We start from the raw sequence: 10,371 nt of genomic DNA, 5'->3' as shown, positions 1-10,371 counted from the left end.
TTCTTGCATGCCCAACCTTTTCAGGAACCTTCTCCAATATGTGCCACATGCATAACCTGTGAACTGTTTCCGGAAAAGTAGAGGCAATTGCTACTTTCATGCTTGCATCTTCATCAGTCACAATAAGGCTCGGTGCTTTGCCCCCCATTGCCGAGAGAAATGTTTTGAACAACCACTCATAGGACTCGATCTTCTCATTCAATAGAAATCCAGCTCCAAAGAAGACACTTTGCGTATGATGATTCACACCAGTAAAAGGTGTAAACTTCATGCCATATTGATTTGTGCTATATGTTGCATCAAATGATACTAGATCACCAAAATGACTGTAGTTTTTCCTACTTGTTGCATCAGCCCAAAATACATAAACCAACTTTCCCTCCTCATCCACAACAAAATCATAGAAAAAGGCTGAGTTTGCTTCTTTTTTTCTCTCAAGCTGTGCAATGAATAATTGTGCATCTGCATCCTTTATCTTCTCCCTAAGTCCTCGATAGTAGTTCTGAAAGTCACGTTTTGTGCATCCAATAGTGTTGAATCCACCGTCCGTGACTTGTAGAAGTCTATATGCAAGAGAGGTTCCTATGCTTGCTTTATGGCATGTAAACAATGTATTCTTGGCTCTTTGACTCACTGATCGGTTTGAATGAAGAAAAGGTGTTTTACTAGGCGAGGCGAGTGCATGATTATGTTCTTCCACCATTGAAGAGATATAATATTTCTTATCTGCACGTAACTTCACGTATATATGCGCATCGCATCCACATCTTTTCACCACACGCTTCTTTTTCTTTTTAGAGGGCTCATCTGTCTCGTTGTCTTTGCTCTTGTTGAAACCGTTCCTTGAGCACAAAAACCTCTTATTTGTAATTTGACCATCAAGTGACAGATTACGAGAACCAACGCGAACTTCAAACCCTCCATCATGTGCATATGCCTTATAAAACTTTTCCACATCATCCATATTATCAAATGACATTCCAACAACAGGCTTCATTTCATCCGCACATATAGGCTTAAACGGCGAGTACTGCAATATAAGATAATGAATAATTATCTCACACTAGCTTACAATCCTTTCAAAAATGTAAAATTCAGGCTTACCGTTGTGGGAATGTATGGTTTCTTTGTTGGTGTACTGAAACTAAGAGAGAATGATCCAATCGGTTGCCCATCTCCATGACCATCGTGCCCCTGCAGAAGGGGATCCTCGCCACTGCCATATGCTCCCTATGTAAATAAAAGACATCACAATGCATGGCCGAGTTTCCACCGTGATGTTCAAGAGGAGGAGAAGGGGTCGTCGTACCATGGAGAGGAGGACACTGTGAGGCTCTTCCCATTGTGGAGAGGCCGAGATGTCGACGGCAGCCGCGCCCTCCTCTAGCTCGCTCGCCATCGCCATGCCCTGCTCGCCGCGCGCCCCGCCCAGCCCTGCATGGCCGAGCGCCGCTCCGCCCATGCCGTGCTCGCCAGTCACGGCGTCCTCGCGCTCGCCCGTCGTCGCCATTCCCTCCCTGCTCGCCCCGCGCAGCCCTGGTCGGCCCGCCGTTCTCAAATTCGCATTCTGCAATTTCTATAACAGCAATTTTGGATTGTTAACCAAAGAAAAAAAGTTAACTCTTCCCTAAGCCTTACGCAGAGCAGACCATGCTTTCAGCCTTATGTTAACCCACACTAGCAGCAGAGCAGACACAGACCACGCTTTAAGCCTTGACGAAAAGCAGCGCAGGCTGGGTTGCTCCGTCCACCCGCTGCGCCGCGCCGCTCGTGGTCACCGCCCGCCCGTCGCGCCGTGCCGCTCGCGCTCGCCCCCCCCCCCCCCGGCGCGCCGCTCGCGCTTGCCCGCTGCGCCGTACGCTCGCCGTCCGCAAGCCGCGCCGCCCGCCGTACGCCCGCCGTCCGCAAACCGCCCCGTCCGCCCGCCGTCCGCCCCGCCGACCGCCCGCAGCCGCGTCAGCCCCCCGCGCCGTCCGCCCGCCGCGCCGTCCGCCTCGCCGACCGCCCGCAGCCGCGTCCGCCCGCGCCGTCCGCCCCGCCCCCCGCGCCGTCCGCCCCGCCGTCCGCCCCGCCGTCCGCCCGCCGCGCCGTCCGCCTGCCGTCCGCCCGCCGCGCCGTCCGCCCGCCGTCCGCCCGCCGCCCCGCCGTCCGCCCGCCGCGCCGTCCAGCTCGCGCTCGCCCCCCGCCGGCGCGCCGCTCTTTCCGCTGCCGCGCGCCGCTCGCGCTCGCCCCCCCCCCCCCCCGCCGTCCGCCCGCCGTGCCGTGCCGCTAGCGCTCGCCCCCCGCCGGCGCGCCGCTCCTTCCCCCGCCGGTCGCGCTCCGCCCCCGTCGTCCCGCGCGCCGCTCCGCTCTTGCGCGGGAACGGGAGATCCTTCTCGCGGGAGACAAGCCACGAAGTTTGCTTCGGTCCCTGCGTGCGGGAGGGGTAAAACGAAAAAACGGATCGCACCTTTGGATGGGCCTTGGATGGGAGTTGGACGGCGGGATAGCAATGTGCGCATTTGAGCAGTTTCTCACCGTGCGCAGCGGAGTGCCCCAAAGAATGCCATGAATTTTGTACCATGTCCATCTGAGGTCATATTTATTCATCATCCTGTAATGTGTGCTGATTGTTTGTGCTCAGTGTCTCCTTAGATGTAGCCTATCCTTGAAAGTGCTCCATTCTGCTCCACGACCACGACGAGCATTTGGGACGTTGTCATCATGTGTTCGATGATTGCATGTTAGGCCTGTTACAACCAAGTTGAAAGCGCGATTCCGTGATGCTGGCTTCTGCGTTCCATCAATTCTGATGTGGATTGGTGACTAGCGCTTCCAGAGCTCGCCACGTGTCAGTTGCAGGCACCTGGCCTTGTCGGACCGTTTGTTATCCGCGCTTCTTGTCGTGGCAGGTCAGTGTAGTTCGTGCGTGCGCTGATCAATCAGGCAGGCTGGATTGGGTTGGGCTCCCGCGCGCACCGGCTTCCGAGGATGGCGCGCAACGGCTTCCGCGCGCGCCACCTACCGCCCCCGCTCGTCGCGGCCCAAACAGCGTCAACGAAACGCAGCGCACGCCGGGAGGACGATAGGTACTCCCATGGCGTTACGAGCTCGAGATACGGGCGTGCGTGTGCGTGCCCTGGAAGGACGAGAGAGGGCTAGTAGTTTTCGTACGGTACTCCTACTCCGGCAGGCGTGGAGACATCAGGATCCACAACTAACTGGTCCCGTGTGCCGTCCGATGCGCGCACGCCCACCAACGCCGAGCAGCCGTCTCCGTTGCAGGGTCGCGGTCAGAGTTAGCTAGGGCTACAAAATCGGGTGGCGCGGGTCGCCGCCGCCATCGGCAGGAAGAGTGTGGCCTCGCAGCTGGTGCCTGGTGGAGCTCGCTCTCAAGTCTCACCTCCACGCCCAGGGGGCAGTCGCGGCTGGCGGAGGATGGACGAGGAAGACGGCGGCCACCGTCACCACGCCATCCGGGTCGCATCGTCCTCCCCAGGTCCGATTCCGACCCCCGTCTCCTCCCTACTACTTCCAGGGAAAATTCGGTCGGTTTCCTCGTTGGATCCTCTCCTCCTCACCGTTCATCCAGTACGATCCACGCGTGCCTCCCCCCAATTGCGCACCAGGAACTGGGGCTTGCACTGGCTAAGCGAGGCAGAAAGATGGGCGGATTCTGCTGCTGCCCCCACGGCGTCTTTGATTCTGGGTTCCCTTGAATTCCTGTGTTGTGTGAAACCTAAGCGTGTCCTGCTTACCAATCACCTCGTGTCTTCCATTGGTTCCTTTGCAATCAGTAGCAGTAGGAAGCTGGAGGTGAAGCACAGTGATGGAAGCTTTTGCTTATTTGTGGTAGACCCCGCAATCAAGTTGTTCAGCAAAAGAATTAGTTGGTCATGGCCGTACGTGGATGAGTGGAGGTGGTTGGGTCCTTTTTTTTTCTTCCAAAAGACCACGTGGGACAATACACAGGCGAGCATGCCACCTCTATCACAGCGTTATCAGCTTTACGTATGAACAGTGCAAAACAGTAATTTCTCACTGATTTTGCACGAAATCATCGATGTCAGTTGACATCAATGAATACATGTAGCTCCGCCCATTCATGTGAAACTAGATGATACAGTAGTTTTTCTGAGCCCAGATAGTGTTTGTTTATGAAATTCAGGCCATATTTCTGGGTCACTCTTCGCACCCAATTATTATTATCTCAATTCGCCAACAGGGATTCTACCTCCCAGTGTGCTATGTACTCATCGTTTGCTCTGTTCACACCCAAAATATCTCGATTTTTGCTCTGTTTCAAACTCTTTTCAAACCAAATTTGTAATTCCCCTGCTGCGCGCAACAGATGTTGCAATCGAGGAGGAGAACACGAAGCCAGATCACTCGCCGTCGCTGAGGCAGAAAGCAGCCGAGGTGATCGCCGCCTCGCTGGAGACCTACCGGAGCAGGCCTTTCTCCTTCTGGCTGCTCCTATGCCTGAGCAGCGGCGCGATGCTCACCGCGTTCCCGGCGTCGAGCCTACTCTCGCGGCTCTACTACAACGACGGCGGCCAGAGCAAGTGGATCCTGTCGTGGGCGGCCGTCGCCGGCTGGCCCCTGCCCGCGCTGCTCCTGCTCCCGCTGTACCTCCTCGGCAGGGCGTCGCCGACGCCGCTGTCGCTGGCGCTGTGCTCCTGGTACGTGCTCCTCGGCTTCCTCAGCGCCGCCGACAACCTCATGTACGCCTGGGCGTACGCGTACCTCCCGGCGTCCACGGCCTCGCTCGTCGCCGCGTCGTCGCTCGCCTTCTCCGCGCTCTTCGGCCGAGCCATCGCCAAGAACAGGCTGAGCCTGTCCTCCCTCAACGCCATCGTCGTGATCACAGCGGGCGTGGTGGTCGTCGCGCTGGACTCCGGGTCGGACCGGCCGCCCGGCGTCACGGCGCGCCAGTACGCGCTCGGCTTCGCCCTGGACGTGCTCGGGTCGGCGCTCCACGGCCTCATCTTCGCGCTCTCGGAGCTCGTCTTCGCCCGGGTCCTCGGCCGGCGATCCTTCCACGTGGTGCTGGAGCAGCAGGCGGCGGTGTCGCTCTGCGCGTTCGCCTTCACCTCCGCGGGGCTCGCCGCCGCCGAGGGCTTCCCGGCGATGCGGCGCGAGGCGGCGCGGTTCGGCGAGGCCGCGTACGCGAACGTGATGGTGTGGACGGCCGTGACGTTCCAACTGGGCGTGCTCGGCGGCACGGGTGCGCTGTTCCTGGCGTCGACCGTCCTCGCCGGCGTGCTGAACGCCGTCAGGGTGCCCCTGACGAGCGTCGCCGCGGTGATCTGGTTCCATGACCCGATGAGCGGGTTCAAGATCCTGGCTCTGGTGATTACGGTGTGGGGGTTCGCGTCCTACATGGTCGGGCACGCCTCTGTCAAGAAAACGTCAGCAAGTTGATATCGTAAAGTTTGTTTTCGGCTCGCTGCAGAACGAACATTCGTTTTTCCTTGCGAATGCGCAAAGGCTCTACACTTTGTAACAACAAATCACAACCAGCTACTACTACGAACGACCATTGAACCCATGGGTTTGATCAAGCCCTTTTTGCCCAAAGGGCTTGATCAAGTAAGTCAACCAAGACTCCAAGAGGACCCGATGCATCAGTACACTGAACTGAGCACTGTGGCGTTCTGTATTCTGCCAGTCCCGCTCCAAATTTCAGTCGCCGATATGCATCAGCGATCGGACGCCACTACGTTGCATTTTCCTCGTTGGTGCTGCAGGAGATAGGCACTTCGCCGGGGCCGAGGAGGACAGTCCAACGAAGTCCGCAATGGCCGTTTCTCTCCTCCATGGAGTCGTCGAAGATAAAGGCAACACATGTTAGTTGGCACAATGGCACTGACAAGAAGAACCACGCGCACCACGCCCGGCCGGAGGCACACCATCCTCCTCGAGTGGAACGGCCTCCAGCACCCGGAATTGCTTCTCGATCGGCTCACCTAAATCGCACGTTTGCTCATCGATATTCTTCTCGCCGTCGAAACCAGACTGTTCGCCTCCGGCGACGCACAGCACAGCACCTCTCCGCAAGTCATCGGGCGAGGCGGACGGCGAACGCCGTCGAAGATTCACAGTGGCGCGCTGCCGGCGCAGTCGCTCGCCGAGCGTGCGGGCCGACCCCAGGTAGCGGCAGGAAGCAGCCAGGACGCGGCGGCGTTGGGCGAGACGGCAGGCCTCAGCCCGCAAGGGTGGTCGGGAATCGGAGTAACGACCTGGCGTGGACGGTAAATGAAATACCGTCCACCCCTGAGGTCTCTTATGGACGTTGGATCGGAATTGTGCGGCTGCGATTGACTTAGTTAAGTGCAAAGGGCATGCTTTTTCCCTTCTTCCCCGCTCAACTGCCCACGCCGTCCCCCCCGAGGACGACGCGCTGATCGCCGGCGAGGCGAGCCGCGGCACCGGCAGGAGTAAGGCGGACACAACGGTGGTTCGCTGATGAGGCTGTGCTTCTGGTACGTCACCCCCGGCTCCCTCGGCGCGGTCTCCGCGGCGTCCTTGCTCGTGGCCGCGCGTGCTCGCGTTCTCTGCGCTGGCGCGCTCCTCTTCTGCTGCAGCGCGCGCCGCCGTCAGGAACACGCTGCCTGCCCTCCCTGTCCGTGAACGCATTCTCCCAAACACCCAGAGCGCCGCTCGCTCCACCGTTTGTTGGCCGTCGCTGTTGTCCTGCTCCATACAGTCGTGGAGCCCAATGCCTGTCCTGGCTGCCGGAACTATCTAGGCGGGAGTACATTTCCATCAACTAGCTAACGAATGGGTCGCCTTGTTTGCGAATGTGCAAAGGTTGTAAACTTTGTAACGACAAATCACAGCCAGCTACTACTACGCGAACAACCATTGAACCCAAATGGCTTGATAAGTAAATCAACCAAGACTCCAAGAGGACCCGAAGCATCAGAACTCTGTACTGAGCCTTGGCAAAGAATGGTCATGTTATCAGCTGCCAAGCAGGGGCGGTGGCAGGGTATGCCCCTTATTCCTCGGCATACCCAAGAATTGGAAAAAAATATTAATATGTATACACAAATTTATACTATCAAATATGTCTCATAGGTCTAATACAACAAAGTCCATGAAGGATTTCACAACCGAAAAATTATCGAAACTTCCATAGCAGCTTACTATGTACATTTCTCATTTCTCATGTTCTTAGAGATGAAAGGTTTAAAAATTTGAAGAATCTATGTGAGCTTTCAGTTAAACTTGTGGACATATAAAAAGATGAACAATATTATATTATTCAAGCTTCGTAAGCTGGTACTAACCTGTAGCCACCGCTAGCGTTGAAAGAGTATTTTCCACGATGAATTTTGTGAAGAACAAGCAAAGAAACAAAATGGGTGATGAAAATTTGAACAATTGCTTGGTCACATTTATTGAAAGAGTGAAAGATGAAGATATCACCAATCTCTTCCAGCAAGGAGATTGTAGGGTTATATTGTAGTAGCCTTTACTATTTTATAATATTCTTCAATTATTTATATTTAGAACTTGGACTTTGGTTATTATTATGGATTTGTTATGGTCACTACAACTTATCGTCCATTATATTGCGTATTTGCTTCGAAATTCTTTTATGTGTGGCATATCCAGCCGTAAATTTCTGGCTCCGCCACTGAGTGCTAAGGCACAATTACATCTATGCTTTGTGAAGGAGGAGGCAAATATATAGATAAGTGCTTTTTTTGTTTATTTTTGTACACTTCCGTTAACTTAACTTAGAAGCCATTTTCTAAGCTGTAATTATAAGTGCAACTCCAACAATGCTCCTTAAACTCAAGTTTCTATTTTTGTAAGTAAGAGCTCTTCCTACTCTATAGAGTTAAATTTTTACTCACAACTCCAACGACAGCCCTTACTTTGAACCCCCATTTTTATTATTATGGGTGGGGCCCATCCAGCAGTATCTATATTTTATTTTATTCCCACGACCCTTCTTCTTCCTCGCATCTTTCTCCCTCCCGCACGCATCTCCCTCTGTCCGCCGCCTCGCATCTTTCTCTCTCCCGCACCCCTCTCCCTCTGCCGCCTGCACTCGCCCCTCTGCTGGCCAAAACGGATTGCTTGTCCACGTGCCCCAACGGCAGCAGTGCCAGAGGTTGCTACCCCCTTTCCCCAAGGTCCGTACTTGAGCATCCCTTCTTTATTTGGCGGGGGATCTTGAGCTCAGTGGAGGAGCTCAAGCTCGAGGGTGGCGACGAGGTGCTACAACTCGGGGGGTGAGGAGGGGGGCTGGAGCTCGGCGGCGGCGGCGACGGGGTGCCGCAGCTTGAGGGCGGCGGGGGTGCCCGAGCTCGGGGACGGCGGCAGCGGGGGTGCCGAGGTGCTCGAGCTCGGGGGCGGCGGCGCTGGTGCCGCAGCTTGGAAGGCAGCGGGGTGCTTGAGCTTGTTGGCGGTGGCGCGGGTGCGACAGCTTTCCGAGCGCGCAGGGTGAGGCATAGGAACACTAGGGAAAAAAATAGAGGCCTCCCTAGCCACCCGTGGGAGAAGGGGCTGGAGGGATGGATTTGAGATCCTCCCTGCTCTAGGAACTCTAGGGGTTTAAATAGGAACCCTATTAGAGTAGATCTTTTTACTCTCGGTTTCTATTTTTTAAGTAGAAATTCCCTACTAGAGTAGATCTTTTTACTCTCGGTTTCTATTTTTTAAGTAGAAATTCAAGTAGATACATTGCTAGAGTTGCTCTACCCGGCGATGTAAGATTCAGAAAGAAAAAAGCACGGAACATCCAGAACCAACTGAACGAGCCGTTCAGATTTCAGGCTACCAGCTCGACGAACGACGAGCCGGCACCAGGATTTGCGATGGCAATTGGAAACCCGGCTTCGCTGCACAGCGAGCTAATGTCATGTCAGGCACCAAAGCATATTGCTCTGACAGTCAGGAACTATCCATCCTTACATTTGTGCCACTGTGGCGTTCTGTGCCATTGTACGTCCCGCTCCAAATTCCGGTCGCCGCTATGCATCAACGATTGGACGCCAATACGTTCCATTTTCGCACATTGCCGCGGCGGGGGATGACGGTCCTCCGCAATGGCCGTTTTCTCCCCTCCGTGGAGTCGTAGAAGACGGCGGCGCCGTCAAATCGAAGGACAAAGGCAGCACATGTTGGCACAATGGCACCGACGAGAAGAACACGCGCACCATGCCCGGCCGGCTGGAGGCACACCATGCGCCTACAGCACCCGAAATTGCTTCTCGATCGTCGGCTCGCCAGAAACGCACGTTTGCTTATCGATGTTCTTCTTGCCGTCGAAACCAGGGTGTTGGCCTCCGGCGACGCACAGCACAGCACCTCTCCGCAAGCCATCGGATGGACGGCGAACGCTGCCGGGGCGAAGAATCACAGTGCCGCGCTGGGCGCGCGGGCCGACCCCAAGTACGCATGAACCAGGAAGCAGCCGGAACGCGGCGGCGTTGGGCGAGACGGCAGGTCCCAGAGGTGGTCGGCAAACGGAGTAGCGACCTGGGGTGGACGGTAAATGAAATACCGTCCACCCCTGGGTTCAGTTATGGACGTTGGATCGGGATTGTGCGGCTGCGATTGACTTGGTTAAGTGCAAAGAAAGGGTAATCCAATCTTTTTTCTCCCTTCTTCCCCGCTTGATTGCCCGTGCCGTCCCCGCCGCGGACAACGCACAGGTCCCCGGCGAGGCGAGCCGCTGCACCGGCAGGAGTAAAGCGGACACCACGGTGGTTCGATTCGCTGATGAGGCTGTGTTTCTGGTGCGTCACCGCCGGCTCACTCGGCGGTCGGCGCCGCCGACAGCGTCTCCACGGCCGTCCTTGCTGGCCGCGCCGTGCTCGCGTTCTCCGCGCTCTTCGTTTGTCTCTTCTGCCGCTCCAATGCCCCATCAACTAGCTAACGAATGGATCGCCTTGTTGACGACAAGAACCCCGATGGCCCGGGAAGTTAACTATACTAACTCGTTGGAGAAATCTCACATGGAAGATGACTGGCGTCCGTTGTGCGGCTGCGATTGACTGAACAACAACTAGAGATGCATGCGTCCTGCCCCTTGCATAATCATGTCCGTGCACGCATGGTACGGTGCTGGGGCCAGGCAAAAGAGTGGTCACGTGATAAGCTACCAGGGCACAGTTCGTGATATAGTTGCCCAAATGGGCCGCACGATCCGGCACGACATGACTACGTGCTAAGGCTTAGTCGTGCAGGCCCAGGCACGATACAACGACGCACCATCATGCCGTGCTGGCACGGTTGGCCCGGCGGCTCCGTGCTGGCCCGAGCCCGACGTCCAGTGGCGGCACGTGAGTAGGGTGGCGGCGACAGTGCAGATGCGCGGAGGGTGACGAAGACGGCGCGCGACACGCGAGCAGGGAGCCAGCGGGTGCGGCG

The 10,371-nt window shown here is 56.3% G+C and overlaps 1 protein-coding gene across 1 annotated transcript; it reads left to right on the top strand.

Moving 5' to 3' along the window:
• The first annotated feature begins 3,204 nt into the window (after positions 1-3,204).
• Positions 3,205-5,508, top strand: LOC112882422 (probable purine permease 5). The gene is made up of 2 exons (XM_025947479.1): positions 3,205-3,478; positions 4,331-5,508. Exons 1-2 carry the CDS (start codon positions 3,418-3,420, stop codon positions 5,401-5,403), a joined length of 1,134 nt encoding a protein of 377 aa, XP_025803264.1. The 5' UTR covers positions 3,205-3,417; the 3' UTR covers positions 5,404-5,508.
• The last annotated feature ends 4,863 nt before the right edge of the window (positions 5,509-10,371 follow it).

The sequence above is a fragment of the Panicum hallii genome, chromosome 2 (assembly GCF_002211085.1).
Source record: "Panicum hallii strain FIL2 chromosome 2, PHallii_v3.1, whole genome shotgun sequence".
Classification (NCBI taxonomy): domain Eukaryota; kingdom Viridiplantae; phylum Streptophyta; class Magnoliopsida; order Poales; family Poaceae; genus Panicum; species Panicum hallii.
Note: the sequence above shows the minus strand (reverse complement) of the source record. Positions and strands in the feature narration are given on the sequence as shown.